This window comes from Neoarius graeffei, chromosome 18 (assembly GCF_027579695.1).
Source record: "Neoarius graeffei isolate fNeoGra1 chromosome 18, fNeoGra1.pri, whole genome shotgun sequence".
In the NCBI taxonomy this organism is placed as follows: Eukaryota; Metazoa; Chordata; class Actinopteri; order Siluriformes; family Ariidae; genus Neoarius; species Neoarius graeffei.
Window position 1 is genome coordinate 26,304,573 of NC_083586.1, and position 17,224 is coordinate 26,321,796.

The 17,224-nt window shown below is 40.4% G+C and overlaps 1 protein-coding gene across 2 annotated transcripts in view; it reads left to right on the forward strand.

Annotated features, from left to right (window-relative positions):
* The window catches only part of dmd (dystrophin), a 509,910-nt gene that overhangs the window by 211,081 nt on the left and 281,605 nt on the right, over window positions 1-17,224 (forward strand). Inside the window, exons 43-47 of one of the 2 annotated variants that reach the window (XM_060898614.1) lie at window positions 2,117-2,262; window positions 10,679-10,802; window positions 14,460-14,635; window positions 14,870-15,017; window positions 15,154-15,285. In XM_060898614.1, coding sequence (XP_060754597.1) covers window positions 2,117-2,262; window positions 10,679-10,802; window positions 14,460-14,635; window positions 14,870-15,017; window positions 15,154-15,285 — 726 coding nt within the window. Of the gene's footprint in view, window positions 1-2,116; window positions 2,263-10,678; window positions 10,803-14,459; window positions 14,636-14,869; window positions 15,018-15,153; window positions 15,286-17,224 lie in introns of those variants that run through there. The other variant, XM_060898611.1, reaches the window with a different exon arrangement.

Consider the following 17,224-nt stretch of genomic DNA (forward strand, 5'->3'; position numbering starts at 1 on the left):
AGTGGTAAACTCCTCACCATCTTTACTTCTGAGAGACTCAGCCTCTCTGGGATGCTCTTTTTATATTCAGTCATGTTACGAACCTGTTGCCACTTAACCTAATTAGGGTTTGTTTGTTTGTTTTTAAATATTACACAACTTTTCCACTCTTTTGTTGCCCATGGCCCAACTTTTTTGAAACATGTTGCTGGCAGGGCGGCACGGTGGTGTAGTGGTTAGCGCTGTCGCCTCACAGCAAGAAGGTCCTGGGTTCGAGCCCCGGGGCCGGCGAGGGCCTTTCTGTGCGGAGTTTGCATGTTCTCCCCGTGTCCGCGTGGGTTTCCTCCGGGTGCTCCGGTTTCCCCCACAGTCCAAAGACATGCAGGTTAGGTTAACTGGTGACTCTAAATTGACCGTAGGTGTGAATGTGAGTGTGAATGGTTGTCTGTGTCTATGTGTCAGCCCTGTGATGACCTGGCGACTTGTCCAGGGTGTACCCCGCCTTTCGCCCGTAGTCAGCTGGGATAGGCTCCAGCTTGCCTGTGACCCTGTAGAACAGGATAAAGCGGCTAGAGATAATGAGATGAATGAATGAGATGTTGCTGGCATTAAATTCAAAATGAGTTTATATTTAAAAAAATACTATAAAATTTCTCAGTTTCAACATTTGATATGTTGTCTTTGTACAATTTTCAATGCAATTTTGGGTTTCCATGATTTGCAAATCATCGCATTCTGCTTTTATCTGTTTTACACAGTTTCCCAACTTTTTTGGAAGTGGAGTTGTGTTTGTCCTTTGATGATGTATTTTCACTCGGAGTCTTTATGTTTGAACTGTTGGATGTGGTTCTGTAGAGAATTTGAATATATCAGAATATCATCTATACAGCGTATAACAAATTTAGTTCACCCTCATGGACGTCATTTACAAATGCTTGAAACATGCAGGTGACATTTGGCATGAATAAATTGAATACTAGGTTGAGGCTAGTGAAATTACAGCAGGTCTGAACTGTTCTAAAACTGTTCCATCAGTGCTGGACTGTGATTTGGTTAAATCAATGATAATCCGTATGTTTTGACCAAAGAAGAATCCTGCAGATAAAGGAGACATGGCTGGACTGATGTTGCTTGCCGACTACACAGCTCTTAGTTGAGTTGTGATGGCCTTTTGTAGCATTGGCAGCCTTCTGTAGCATTAATGACCTAATGTTAGTGGTGAAGTCTTCTGTTAAGAAGCACACAGAGGAGAATATAGGTACAGGTATGGTGTTTTATGTAAGCACTGCAGACAATCCAGAAGGAGCAGGCAGTACCAGTCACAGTCCCATCACAAAACAGAATCTGGAGCGAGACTTTTCAGTGAATTGTAGTTTTAATGAGTGCTTGTTTAAATTCAGGCAGTGCATTATGTGAGCTTCTCCAAGGCAGGCCTTCTTCCTTGCAATGATCCCAAACAAGTGTTATGTAATGGTTTTGAAACTGGACAACCACAAAAATCAATTAAACTGTGCAATTTTAAAACTGTGATCTTTGTGTGCTTTTTATACCTCTGACACTAGGATGCATTTTCTGGCTAGGCACAAATTAGGTACAATTCTAGAGAGTACTGGTATCATCTGTTAGCACTTTTGGGTGCAGACTGACTGTTTTCTATGTGTTGTTTATTTCAATAAAATATATTTCATAAAATGAATAAAAACTAAGGGTGGTGCGGTGGTGTAGTGGTTAGCACTGTCGCCTCACTGCAAGAAGGTTCTGGGTTTGAGCCCAGTGGCCGACGGGGGCCTTTCTGTGTGGAGTTTGCATGTTCTCTCCATATCTGCGTGGGTTTCCTCTAGGTACTCTGGTTTCCACTAAAGACATGCAGGTTAGGCTAATTGGTGGCTCTAAATTGACCGTAGGTGTGAATGGTTGTTTGTCTCTATGTGTCAGCCCTCTGGTGATCTGGCAACTTGACCAGGGTGTACCCCACCTCTCGCCCATAGTCAGCTGGGATAGGCTCCAGCTTGCCTGCAACCCTGTACAGGATAAGTGGTTACGGATAATGAATGGATGGATAAAATAAAAACTATAGCATAATTTACTTTCTTGTTTTATTTGTGTTTTACTATATTTTCTATATTTTATTACTTAGGAAGTAAAGCAGGCTTTGGACACTCTTGAATCCCCAGTGTCAGAGGCTTTAGAGAAGAAAAATGTACCCCCTCACATGAATCCACTCATTCATCTCCTCAGTACCAAGTGGGAAAACCTGAAGAAGCTTTATGAGAATAGGCTAGGGTAAGTAATTATCTGTCAATTTTAGCATTCAGAACACTGGAAAGAAGATGCACAGCATCATTTTTCTAGATTTAAACATCTGGTAGTCTTTTTATGGTAGACTGTTTTTGCTGATTATTTTGAGGCAAACACTAATGATGGGGAAAATGTACTTTCAGTCCATTCCACTTTGTGTTATTTTCTGTTAAATAGTCAAATGAAGTCAAATTATTTGTATCGTACTTTGAATAATAGACATTGTTACAAAGTAGCTTTACAGAAAAATAAAGATTTTAAACATATGAACTAATGAACTTATCCCTAATGAGCAAGCCTGAGGTGACAGTGGCAAGGAAAAGCTTCCTGAGATGACACGAAGTAACCTTGAGAGGAACCAGACTCAAAAGGGAACCCATCCTCATTTGGGTGATAACAGATATCAATAAGTATCAGATTGTTTCATCTACATAATATCTCACGCCTGCGCCCGTCCCTCACACCCAACAGTACCGCTATCCTGGTCCACACCCTGGTTGCATCCTGCCTTGACTATTGTAACTCCCTTCTTTTTGGTTTACCTGACAAGTCCATCCATAAACTGCAACTGGTTCAAAACTCTGCCGCCAGAATATTTCCAGAACCCCCTCCTTCAGTCATATCACACCTGTCCTGCAGCAACTCCATTGGCTTCCTATCAAACTTCGCATCATCTATAAAATCCTACTTTTTACCTTCAAGGCCATCAACACCCTTGCCCCCCAGTACCGTACTGAGCTCCTCCACACCAACATACCCAGCCGTACTCTCAGGTCCTCCTCCTCCATCCAACTCACCCTCCCACCTGCTCACTTGTCCACCGTGGGGTCGAGAGCCTTCAGCCGCTCGGGCCCCCGCCTCTGGAACTCCCTGCCACAGGACATACAACACTCTGATTCCATCATCTCCTTCAAATCTCGCCTCAAAACCCACCTTTTCCGACAAGCATATTCCCTTTAATCTGGGACTGGAATGACCCCACCGTTGCACTTTATTTCTGTTTTATTATGTTTCGCATTATTTTGATTGTTATGTTTTTCATTTTATCAATTGCTTTTATTATTGTCTTTGTACGGTGACCTTGAGTGTCCTGAAAGGCGCCTATAAATAAAATGTATTATTATTATTATTATTATAAATTACTCACCTTTATAAGTGTGTTCGATCAAAAATTGCATTTGTGTAACCAGAAAATTCAGTATAGTTTTAAAATGAAGTCTATTTTGTTGAACTTATCAACTGTTCATTGATGGAGACTTGAGTGCAAAACTGTTCATGACAACTGCAGTCCTAAAGTTACCATTGCAATTGTAGTCCTAAGCTGTTGGAGCAAAATTGTTTGTATTAAGTGTCCAGAGCCATCTTCTAAGTGTGTCTTTAGGCTGTCCATCTGGTGCCATCCTCCAAAGGCGCAAAGCAAAGAGAACCTCAGCCAGAAGTAGGGCATAAGGATAGATCAAGCAGGTCTGGAAAGTAGGAAAGATTAGCATCACTGGTATTTCAGGAGTGACATGGTAACACAGACATGATGGTGCCCTGGGACATAAAGCAGCCAGCGACTCCACCATCAACAAACCTGAGTGAACGCATGGGGGGGAGAATCAATACATCCCAGTTTACCAAAACACTCCATGCCCAAGAACGCTCCGGATCTGCTCTTTTTCTGAACAAAAGGCTTGTCAAAACAAATATGTTTTCAGCCTTGACTTAAATACCGACACTGTGTCTGAGTCCCGAACACTACTTGGAAGGCTATTCCAGAAGTGTGAGGCTTTGTAAGAAAAGGCTCTGTCCCCTGCTGTAGCCTTCACTATTTGAGATGCCAGCAAATACCCTGCACTTTTTGATCTAAGTAGGCATGGTGGGTCATAAAAGACCAGAAGTTCACTCAAGGTACTGTGGCGCAGGACCATTCATTGCTTTGTAGGTCAATAGTAGCATTTTATAATCAGTGTGAAATTTGACTGGGAGCCACCATTTACATTAACAAACATCAACAGAAGTCATCGTTTACATTAACAAACTGATAATGATCAGTTAAATAAGACCTGAGCCAGGACAGGGCTGTTCTCAACAACATTTTCTAGTATTTCAAGGAGAACAGTATGATCAATGGTGTCAAAAGCTGCACTAAGGTAAAGCAACACAACCAAGGAGACATAACCCAAATCAGAGGCCAGTAGTAGGTCGTTTACTACTTTAACCAGTGCTGTCTCTGTGCTATGATGAGGTCTAAATCCTGACTGATACATTTCATGGATGTTATTCCTATGTAGATATGAGCATAACTGCTGTGCCACAGCCTTTTCTAGGATCTTGGAGATAAAGGGAAGCTTGATATTGGCCTATAGTTGGACAACTGACAGCGGTTGAGGTCAGGTTTTTTAATTATGGGTCTGATAACTGCTAGTTTAAAGGATTTAGGTACGTCACCAGAAGAATACATTTTCCCATCATTATTGCTAGGTCTCCAACAGTTAAAAAAAATTGCATGACATTGATAAATATTTGCAATATGCATTCTCATGAAATAGGTTTTTTTTGTCAGTGTACAAGTAGAATGAGATGTTATCTGGAGCAAGCCTCTAGGTGCCTAGCTATAATAAAAGAGTGACAGTAAAAATAAAGCTATAAACAAACATATGCCAATAAGACTATTAAGTAAACATTTATGGCCAAGGGAAAAAATAAATTTTGTGTGTGTGTATCCTATTTTTTTTCATATAAACTGTGTTATAGATTTCTATTTTATGACTTATACATTATCAAGTCAGTAAAAAAAAAAAATAGAGTTCCAAATGTTTGTTTTCGGGCGGCACGGTGATGTAGTGGTTAGCGCTGTCGCCTCACAGCAAGAAGGTCCTGGGTTCGAGCCCCATGGCCGGCGAGGGCCTTTCTGTGCGGAGTTTGCATGTTCTCCCCGTGTCCGCGTGGGTTTCCTCCGGGTGCTCCGGTTTCCCCCACAGTCCAAAGACATGCAGGTTAGGTTAACTGGTGACTCTAAATTGACCGTAGGTGTGAATGTGAGTGTGAATGGTTGTCTGTGTCTATGTGTCAGCCCTGTGATGACCTGGCGACTTGTCCAGGGTGTACCCCGCCTTTCACCCGTAGTCAGCTGGGATAGGCTCCAGCTTGCCTGCGACCCTGTAGAACAGGATAAAGCAGCTAGAGATAATGAGATGAGATGAGATGTTTGTTTTCCAGCACAAAATTAAATGTTACAGGAAAAACAAAACGTTTGTATCTGAGCAGCATATAACATAAGAGACCACTTTTCAGATTGAAAAAAAAAAACAACATAATGAAGGTTGCTGGGTTTTGGTGCAAAAATAAGAAGCAAGTTTGACAGTCAAAGTGTCCAGAAGAACTGTGGCTGGTTCTGTAAGATGCTCAGGAAAACCTAACGGTACAGTTCATTTCCTTATAAAATGCCACTCATTGTACCTGAGACTACTGTTGTTGTTGTTTTTTTAAGCAAAGGGTCATCTCACACCAAACATTGACTTTATTTCATTTATCATGGCTTACTACGGTTTATAGTTTTTTTTATTATTATTTTAATGTTGAAACATTTAATTTCATTATTTTTTTACACCATTTTTGGTCTACAGCATTTCTTTACATGTGCCTAAGACTTTTGCACAGTGTATATACAACCCTGATTCCAAAAAAGTTGGGACAAAGTACAAATTGTAAATAAAAACGGAATGCAATGATGTGGAAGTTTCAAAATTCCATATTTTATTCAGAATAGAACATAGATGACATATCAAATGTTTAAACTGAGGAAATGTATCATTTAAAGAGAAAAATGAGGTGATTTTAAATTTCATGACAACACATCTCAAAAAAGTTGGGACAAGGCCATGTTTACCACTGTGAGACACCCCCTTTTCTCTTTACAACAGTCTGTAAACGTCTGGGGACTGAGGAGACAAGTTGCTCAAGTTCAAAACTTGAACTTGAGCATTCTTGTCTAATGTAGGATTCTAGTTGCTCAACTGTCTTAGGTCTTTTTTGTCGTATCTTCCGTTTTATGATGCGCCAAATGTTTTCTATGGGTGAACGATCTGGACTGCAGGCTGGCCAGTTCAGTACCCGGACCCTTCTTCTACGCAGCCATGATGCTGTAATTGATGCAGTATGTGGTTTGGCATTGTCATGTTGGAAAATGCAAGGTCTTCCCTGAAAGAGACGTCATCTGGATGGGACCATATGCTACTCTAGAACCTGTATATACCTTTCAGCATTGATAGTGTCTTTCCAGATGTGTAAGCTGCCCATGCCACACGCACTAATGCAACCCCATACCATCAGAGATGCAGGCTTCTGAACTGAGCGCTGATAACAACTTGGGTCGTCCTTCTCCTCTTTAGTCCGAATGACATGGCGTCCCTGATTTCCATAAAGATCTTCAAATTTTGATTCATCTGACCACAGAACAGTTTTCCACTTTGCCACAGTCCATTTTAAATGAGTCTTGGCCCAGAGAAGACGTCTGCGCTTCTGGATCATGTTTAGATACGGCTTCTTTGAACTATAGAGTTTTAGCTGGCAACAGTGGATGGCACGGTGAATTGTGTTCATGGATAATGTTCTCTGGAAATATTCCTGAGCCCATTTTGTGGTTTCCAATACAGAAGCATGCCTGTATGTGATGCAGTGCTGTCTATTGCCGCTTTTCCACTACAAACGCGGCTGAGTTGGGCTGAGCCGTGCCGTGCTGAGTTGGGCTGAGTCGAGCTGAGCGGGGCTGTTGGAGTTGCATTTCGACTACAACCGCGCTGAACCGTGCTGGCTGGAAGTGGGTGGACACATTGGGTGGAGTTAGCGAAAGTGGGTGGACGTCACGTGATGTCGTTAAGCGGCGCAAACAGTGACATCAGTGATCTTTTAAGCGGTAGTCTCACGACCCGGATAGTAAACAATAGACATGGAGGACATGGAGTCGTTAGTGTTGCTGGTCTTGGTGCTGTGGCTTGTTGTCACCGACAACGCCAACAGATACTGGTAAGAGCGTATAGATGAGGCGAGGCGCATAAGGCTTCAGAAATTTTCGTAATTCTTCTTCTTCCGGGTTTACGGTGTTTACAGATCCCAGCGTGCTCGCGGGGCATGTGTGGGCATGTGAGGACACTCCTCCTCACCAATCAGTGCACAGGGGAGTGTCTCCTCACGCCCCTAGTCTCACTCAGCTCGGTTTGGCTCGCTTCAGCCCCACTCCAAAACCGTGCGAGTTTTGGGTGCTAAGCAGGGCTGAAGCGAGCTGAGTCGTGCTGTTTTGAGATAGTCGAAACGCGAGCCGTGTCGGGCTGAAGTGAGCTGAAGTGAGCTGAAAAAGGGTAGTGGAAAAGGGCCATAAGGTCCCGAAGATCACGGGCACCCAGTATGGTTTTCCGGCCTTGACCCTTACGCACAGAGATTCTTCCAGATTCTCTGAATCTTTTGATGATATTATGCACTGTAGATGATGATATGTTCAAACTCTTTGCAATTTTACACTGTCGAACTCCTTTCTGATATTGCTCCACTATTTGTCGGCGCAGAATTAGGGGGATTGGTGATCCTCTTCCTATCTTTACTTCTGAGAGCCGCTGCCACTCCAAGATGCTCTTTTCATACCCAGTCATGTTAATGACCTATTGCCAATTGACCTAATGAGTTGCAATTTGGTCCTCCAGCTGTTCCTTTTTTGTACTTTTAACTTTTCCAGCCTCTTATTGCCCCTGTCTCAACTTTTTTGAGATGTGTTGCTGTCATGAAATTTCAAATGAGCCAATATTTGCCATGAAATTTCAAAATGTCTCACTTTCGACATTTGATATGTTGTCTATGTTCTATTGTGAATACAATATCAGTTTTTGAGTTTTGTAAATTATTGCATTCTGTTTTTATTTACAATTTGTACTTTGTCCCAACTTTTTTGGAATCAGGGTTGTATATAATTTTTGTGGACGTGTCTATATAATATAAAGAACATTACATGGTTGCACAAAAATATTAATTTTATCTACAAGTGGTGAATGTATATATCATGAGTGAGTGCAGTGAATGAGTGAAAATTTTTCAATACGAGAAGATAAACTTCATATCTTTGCACCACTGTGTAATGTTCTTTATATTATATGGACACATCCACAAAAATATATGCCAGTTAATCAAAAGAATTTTGATTTTGTACCGGTTTGCCATTTTGACAACACCTGTCTCGTCAGTGGGAAAACACTGGGAGTGATGTCATTGGAGTGAAATATCGGAAAATATGTCACTCATATCCGCAATGTATTTCGTATGAAAAATGCGAGTTTTTCAACATGAGAAGATAAAGTTCACATCTTCAAGCCAATGCATGACTTTCTTTTTATTATATAGACACTTTCACAAACAAAAAGTACCCAAATTTATGAAAACAGTTCATCGATTTCCTCACTAGTGGCATATAGAGATTTATGTCATGGTTTTGGTTCTCCATGTCCCAGATGTAGCTCGTATGAAAAATACAAATGGTGTATTTCCTATGATCAATCAAAAAAGCATTTACAATACAGAAAATGCATGTTCATTTATGCACTCAGTACTTGATCGGGGCTCCTTTACCATGAATTACTGCATCAGTGTAGCATGGCATGGAGATGATCAGCCTGTGGAACTGCTGAGGTGTTATTGAAGCCCAGGTTGCTTTGATAGCAGCCTTCAGCTCATCTGTATTTTTGTGTCAGGTGTTTCTCATCTTCTTCTTGACAATACCCCATAGATTCTCAATGGGGTTCAGGTTAGGCAAGTTGGCTGGCCAGTCAAGCACAGTAATATCATGGTCAGCAAACCATTTGGTCATAGTTTTGGCACTGTGGACAGGTGCTAAGTTCTGGTGGAAAAGGAAATCAGCATCTCCATAAAGCTCGTCAGCAGATGGAAGCATGAAGTGCTCTAAGATCTCCTGGTAGACAGCCACATTGACTTCGGACTTGATAAAACACAGTGGACCAACATTAGCCAATGACATGGCACCCCAAATCATCACAGACTGCAGAAACTTCACATAGGACTTCAAACACCTTGGATTCTGTGCCTCTCCACTCTTCCTCCAGACTGTAGGACCTTGATTTCCAAATGAAATACAAAATTTACTTTTATTTGAAAAAGGACTTGTACCACTGAGCAACAGTCCAGTTCTTTCTCTCCTTAGCCCAGGTAAGATGCTTCTGACATTGTCTCTGTTTCAGGAGTTGTTTGATATTAGGAATGTGACAGTTGTAGCCCCTTTCCTGAAGACATCTGTGCCTGGTGGCTCTTGATGCACTGACACCAGCCTCAGTCCACTCCTTCTGAAGCTCTCCCAAGTTCTTGAATCAACTTTTCTTGACAATCCTCTCAAGGCTACGGTCATCCCTGTTGCTTATGCACCTTTTCCAGCCAGCCTTTCTAGCAATGACCTTCTGTGGCTTACCCTCCTTGTGCAGGGTGTTGATGATCATCTTCTGGACAGCTGTCAAGTCAGCAGTCTTCCCGATAATGTGGTTGTGTGTACTGAACTAGACTGAGAGATATCCAGTATTTACACTGTTTTACTCAAACTCGAAATGAAATATTCTAATATTTTGAGATTTTTTTTTGTGCTTGAGGCCATAATTATCAAAATTAAAATAAAAAAAATGCCTGAAACATCTGTTTGTGTAATGACTGTAGAATATATTCGATCTTCACTTTCTTAAATAACTGATGGAAAATATTTAACTCTTATATTCTAATTTTTTGAGATGCACTAGTGTGTGTGTGTGTGTGTGTGTGTGTGTGTGTGTGTGTGTGTGTGTGTGTGTGTGTGTGTGTGTTTGGAAAAGTGTAAAACTTAACATTTAATGCTAACATTTTTTGACATAATTTTCTCTACGGTATTAACCTATTTTAAGAAGTTATTGTGCCAGTAAGCACCACAGTCTTATTGGAGTGCAAAGTTTAAATTTCACCTCTATATTACTGTTAATAAGTGTCTTAGTCTGTAGCTCAGATTTTATTTTTTTGAAATTCACAAATGAGCTGCCCTGCAGTTGGATCAAAATCTTCCCCAGAAAAGTGGTTGCGGTTATTTAACAATAATTTTAGGGAGGGGAAAAGACATTATTTTTTTAGAGGTGCTGTTGTAAAAATCTTTGACCCAATACATGACCCAAGCTGATTAATAAACGTATTCTGTTTAATAAAGGCTCCCAAATCACTGGTAATAATTTAAAAAGTAACTCATGATTTCAGTGATTTCAATTTTATTGTAATGCCACCAGGACTGTACATTTTACCCTCTCTCCCTCCACCATTGTCTTTACTCTGTCATAACACACATTGTCTTTACTTTGTCATAACACACATCTCCTGGGCCTAATTTTGTCCATTTTTTTTCTCTTCCCAGATACTTTGAAAAATGTAAGAAATATGGGGAGGTGTTAAAAGCCATCCAGGGTTGGTTGACTGTTGCAGAAAAAACATTATTGATGTATGAGAGAGACCCGAACGTCAATGCAAGCCAGATAAAGGTAATTAGTTATTGTAATAGACGAAAAATCACTCATCCTATTTGTTGTTCTATCAAATCTGTAAGTGGCTGCATGACCCACAGTGGGGTGGGGTATAAAGTTTACATAAAAATAGATAGTTTTCTCATTGCAACATGCTTTTATTGCCAATACGCAATTGAATTTAAACAATAGTGATACTATAGTATTAATTTACCCTGGTTAAATCATTTGTGGCATGATAGTGAAAAGGGTAATGTTGCTGCCTCAAAATGCCAGTTACCTGGGTTTGAACCTGAACTTGGGCGAAAGGGTTCATTTTTATTTGGGGCTTTGAAAATACATGCGCAAATCATGTTGGCTGTACAAAATCAAATTGTGTTAATGTTATTTAATTCACATGGAACCACTGTGCACATTTGTATGAAGTAAATTCAATACGTTTTACTTGCAAGTGCATCTTGTACGTTAGCAGTGTTTCCATGCTTGTGTCTTTGAATGAATGAATAAATGAATGAATGAATGAATTTTTTATTTCGAACATGTATAAAAAATGTATGTAACTATTTGTACATACAAAAGAAAGAAAACGAGAAATTAAAAAAAATAAATAAAATAACATAAAGAGCTAAGACATTACAAACACCGCACATTGTTCGAAAAAGGAGTGGGAAGAAGTACAATACTTTTTTTAATTTCCCACCCATTTTTAACTACCCCGAAATCCAAACTACATTAATACACCTATAAAAATATATACCATATATACACTTCATGAATATCTATATAAATATATAATTACAAAAATAAATATATACTACATACCATATATACATTTCATAAATATCTATATAAATATTTAATTACAAAAATAAATATATACTACATACCATATATACATTTCATAAATATCTATATAAATCTATAATTACAAAAATATAGATATACTATATACCATATATACACTTCATAAATATATATAAATATATAATTACAAAAATAAATATCTACTACAGACCTATCCCTGTAAATATGAATATATAAACTATCCCCATAAATAAATATATACCATATATACCATATACTAAGTTAGTTCTAATATAACAATCAGCTCTATTCTATTTATCCCTCATCATCCTCCATTAACATACTTCCTCTTCTATATACTTATTTAAAAATATTTTTTGTACCTTTTTTTAAACAGATTTATATTTGCACTTTGTTTTTTTTTTTCTGTCTCCAGTCTGTTCCATAAAGTCACCCCACAGCTCGATACGCACGTTTTTCATATTTGTTCGAACTTTTGTTTTTTTAAAATTTAGGTCTCCCCTTAGATTATATCCCCCCTTTATACTTTCAGCCACCATCAATGGTTAGCACAGCTACTCATATACAGTGCCTTGCAAAAGTATTCATCCCCCTTGGTGTTTGTCCTGTTTTGTTGCATTACAAGGTGGAATTAAAATGGATTTTTGGAGGGTTAGCACCATTTGATTTACACAATATGCCTACCACTTTAAAGGTGCACGTTGTTTTTTTATTGTGACACAAACAATAATTAAGATGAGAAAACAGAAATCTGGAGTGTGCATAAGTATTCACCCCCTTTCATATAAAACCCCTAAATAAGAGCTGGTCCAACCAGTTCACTTCATAAGTCACATAAGTAGTTGATTAAAATCCACCTGTGTGCAATCAAAGTGTCACATGATCTGTCACATGATGTCTGCATAAATCAACCTGTTCTGGAAGGACCCTGACTCTGCAACACTACTAAGCAAGCAACATGAAAACTAAGGAGCCTCCAAACAGGTCAGAGACAAAGTTGTGGAGATGTATAGATTAGGGTTGGGTCATAAAAAATATCCTAAACTTTGAATATCTCAGGGAGAACCATTAAATCCATAATAGCAAAATGGAAAGAATATGCCACCACTACAAACCTGACAAGAGAAGGCTCATCTCATCTCATCTCATTATCTCTAGCCGCTTTATCCTTCTACAGGGTCGCAGGCAAGCTGGAGCCTATCCCAGCTGACTACGGGCGAAAGGCGGGGTACACCCTGGACAAGTCGCCAGGTCATCACAGGGCTGACACATAGACACAGACAACCATTCACACCTACAGTCAATTTAGAGTCACCAGTTAACCTAACCTGCATGTCTTTGGACTGTGGGGGAAACCGGAGCACCCGGAGGAAACCCACGCGGACACGGGGAGAACATGCAAACTCCACACAGAAAGGCCCTCGCCGGACCCGGGGTTCGAACCCAGGACCTTCTTGCTGTGAGGCGACAGCGCTAACCACTACACCACCGTGCCGCCACAAGAGAAGGCTGCCCACCAAAACTCACAGACCAGGCAGGGAGGGCATTAATCAGAGATCCAACAAAGACACCAACGATAATACTGAAGGAGCTGCAAAGATCCACAGTGGAGATGAGAGTATCTGTCCATAGGACCACTTTAAGCCATACACTCCACAGAGCGGGGCTTTACGGAAGAGTGACCAGAAAAAAAGTCATTGCTTAAGGAAACACATTTGGAGTTTGCCCAATAGCATGTGGCAGACTCCCCAAACATATGGAACAAGTTTCTCTGGTCAAATGAGACTAAAATTGAACTTTTTGGCCATCATGGGAAATGCCATGTGTGGTGCAAACCCAACACCCTGAGAACACCATTCCTACAGTGAAGCATGGTAGTGGCAGCATCATGCTGTAGGGATGTTTTTCATCTGCAGGGATAGGAAAGCTGGTCAGGACTGAAGGAAAGATGGATGGCACTAAATACAGGGCAATTCTGGAGGAAAACCTGTTTGAGTCAGCCAGAGATTTGAGACTGGGATGAAGGTTCATGGTCTAGCAGGACAATGACCTTAAACGTACTGCTAAAGCTACACTGGAGTGGTTTAAAGGGAAACATTTAAATGTCTTGGAATGGCCTAGTCAAAGCCCAGACCTCAATCCAATTGAGAATCTGTGGCATAACTTGAAGATTGCTGTACACCAAGGCAACCCATCTAACTTGAAGGAGTTGGAACAGTTTCGCCTTGAGGAATGGGCAAAAATCCCAGTGGCTAGATGTGCTAAGCTAATGGAGACATACCCCAAGAGACTTGCAGCTGTAATTGTGTGGCTCTATAAAGTATTGACTTGGGGGGGCGGGGCGCGAATACTTATGCATGCTCCAGATTTCTTTTTTTTTCATCTTAATTATTGTTCGTGTCTCAATAAAAAAAAATGTGCACCTTTAAAGTGGTAGGCATGTTGGCATGTTGTGTAAATCAAATGGTGCTAATCCCCCCAAAATCCATTTTAATTCCAGCTTGTAATGCGACAAAACAGGACAAACACCAAGGGGGATGAATACTTTTGCAAGGCACTGTACATCATAAAGAGAACTAAATGCTTAACCAGGACAGTGCAGTTTCTTTATGGTGACGGCCTTGTGCTATTGATCCTAAAGCATGGGGAATTGCACCATCAGACCACTTGGTAGCAAGCTGTAGAGCAGATGTCAGGTGTCTTGTCTGTCTTGTCAAGTTTAAAATTGACTATGTACAGTCTAAAATCCAAAATTCCTTGAGGAAGACAGATGTTAAGAGCAATGACCAGACACAATATATCAGACTTTTTTTTGTATTATATTTAACTGTGTTTATATGTTACTCACAGGAACTGCAGGAAGATTTAGAAAACCAAAAGGCAGCAGTGAAAGGGCTTAACACTTTAGGTGAGGACCTAGCCTTGCAGGGCAAGAAGAATAATGAAGAACAGATTAAAAAGCAGCTACATGCCATCAATACCCAGTGGACTACAGTGTACAACCAGCTGTCCGAAATAAAGAAAAGGCAAGTGTTAGCATTTCTGGCTATGTCCTTTCAAATCATTCAGGTCTGGTTTCTCAAAAGTGTTGCTGTATTTAGATAACTGATTAACAGTTAATCATTGAGACTGATTAACTACTACTAACTGTATACGTTCAAGAACATCATTTCTGTTGGGGAAGGACCCCATATATGCAAAAATTATCATTTTTACATGTATTAACTGTTTTCCTCCTTGCACTATTTGAAACTGTATAGATCTGCAGGGGAAAACATTATACTTGCTGAGCTTCATGAAGATACTGGGGAGTTTCAGTCTTGGCTAGATAAAGCAGAGTGTGTTGCTGCCCTACCAGTAGAACCAGACCATAGGGAACAGCTCAACACTACATTAGAAAAAGTACAGGTAGAGCCCTTTTTCAATTCTAAAGCATTATTTAGCAAGTATACAGAAATAAACAGAAAATGTGACCATGTTGTCTGAAAACGAGTGTAAATAAGAGGCTTTCACTGTGCTTTTGTTGTGTTTCTGACACCTTTAGGGTCAAGTAGCAGAATTACCAAACAGAATGAAAATGTTACATAAAATTAAAACAAAAGCTTCATCCCTGTCAGCTGATAAAAACAAGACTTTGGAAAATGGTTTAAAGATTATTGACATGCGATGGGCCAAGGTAATCTTAATAACTTACTTTCCTTTTGTATACTTCTCCAGTCTTATTAGAACACTTGGGAGCACTTTGTTTGAGGAGTCGAATGTAGACTGCAAACCATCTATAGATTGTCATGAAGCATCTTTCAAACTGATTCTCAACAAAAAAATTATGTTTTATATTTAAACACATCATAAAATGTATCAGTAGTCTGCATGAACTTGTGATAGGATTCAGGACTTGTTAATAATCTACATATCTTGTAAACATCAAAAGCTATAATCTGGACCATCCATATGGAGTGAAAGCAGAGTCATAAAACTCATATTCTCTCGATCAGCTAAAAACTTTAATGACCATAAACTGGTCCATCCACAGAAAGTATAAAAATAAAACAAGTTGATAGTCTATTGAGTATGTCTAGATTATATAACGAGACCGTCAATGACGGTGTAGCTCACTCCGGCCCCGTATAGTCCAGAAGGAACGATCTAAAGTGGGCCACCTTGCGCAATAAATGTTGCAAGCTATATACACTATATACAAGCTACAGTGGTGCTTGAAAGTTTGTGAACCCTTTAGAATTTTCTATATTTCTGCATAAATATGACCTAAAACATCATCAGATTTTCACACAAGTCCTAAAAGTAGACAAAGAGAACCCAGTTAAACAAATGAGACAAAAATATTATACTTGGTCATTTATTTATTGAGGAAAATGATCCAATATTACATATCTGGGCGGCACGGTGGTGTAGTGGTTAGCGCTGTCGCCTCACAGCAAGAAGGTCCTGGGTTCGAGCCCTGGGGCCGGCGAGGGCCTTTCTGTGTGGAGTTTGCATGTTCTCCCCGTGTCCACGTGGGTTTCCTCCGGGTGCTCCGGTTTCCCCCACAGTCCAAAGACATGCAGGTTAGGTTAACTGGTGACTCTAAATTGACCGTAGGTGTGAATGTGAGTGTGAATGGTTGTCTGTGTCTATGTGTCAGCCCTGTGATGACCTGGCGACTTGTCCAGGGTGTACCCCGCCTTTCGCCCGTAGTCAGCTGGGATAGGCTCCAGCTTGCCTGCGACCCTGTAGAAGGATAAAGCGGCTAGAGATAATGAGATGAGATGAGATTACATATCTGTGCATGGCAAAAGTATGTGAACCTCTAGGATTAGCAGTTAATTTGAAGGTGAAATTAGAGTCAGGTGTTTTCAATCAATGGGATGACAATCAGGTGTGAGTGGGCACCCTGTTTTATTTAAAGAACAGGGATCTATCAAAGTCTGATCTTCACAACACATGTTTGTGGAAGTGTATCATGGCACGAACAAAGGAGATTTCTGAGGACCTCAGAAAAAGCGTTGTTGATGCTCATCAGGCTGGAAAAGGTTACAAAGCCGGCTTTAAAGAGTTTGGACTCCACCAATCCACAGTCAGACAGACTGTGTACAAATAGAGGAAATTCAAGACCATTGTTACCCTCCCCAGGAGTGATCAGCCAACAAAGATCACTCCAAGAGCAAGGCGTGTAATAGTCGGCGAGGTCACAAAGGACCCCAGGGTAACTGCTAAGCAACTGAAGGCCTCTCTCACATTGGCTAATGTTAGTGTTCATGAGTCCACCATCAGGAGAACACTGAACAACAATGGTGTGCATGGCAGGGCTGCAAGGAGAAAGCCACTGCTCTCCAAAAAGAACATTGTTGCTCATCTGCAGTTTGCTAAAGATCACGTGGACAAGCCAGAAGGCTATTGGAAAAATGTTTTATGGACAGATGAGACCAAATTAGGACTTTTTGGTTTAAATGAGAAGCGTTATGCTTGGAGAAAGGAAAACACTGCATTCCAGCATAAGAACCTTATCCCATCTGTGAAACATGGTGGTGGTAGTATCATGGTTTGGGCCTGTTTTGCTGCATCTGGGCCAGGATGGCTTGCCATCATCGATGGAACAATGAATTCTGAATTATACC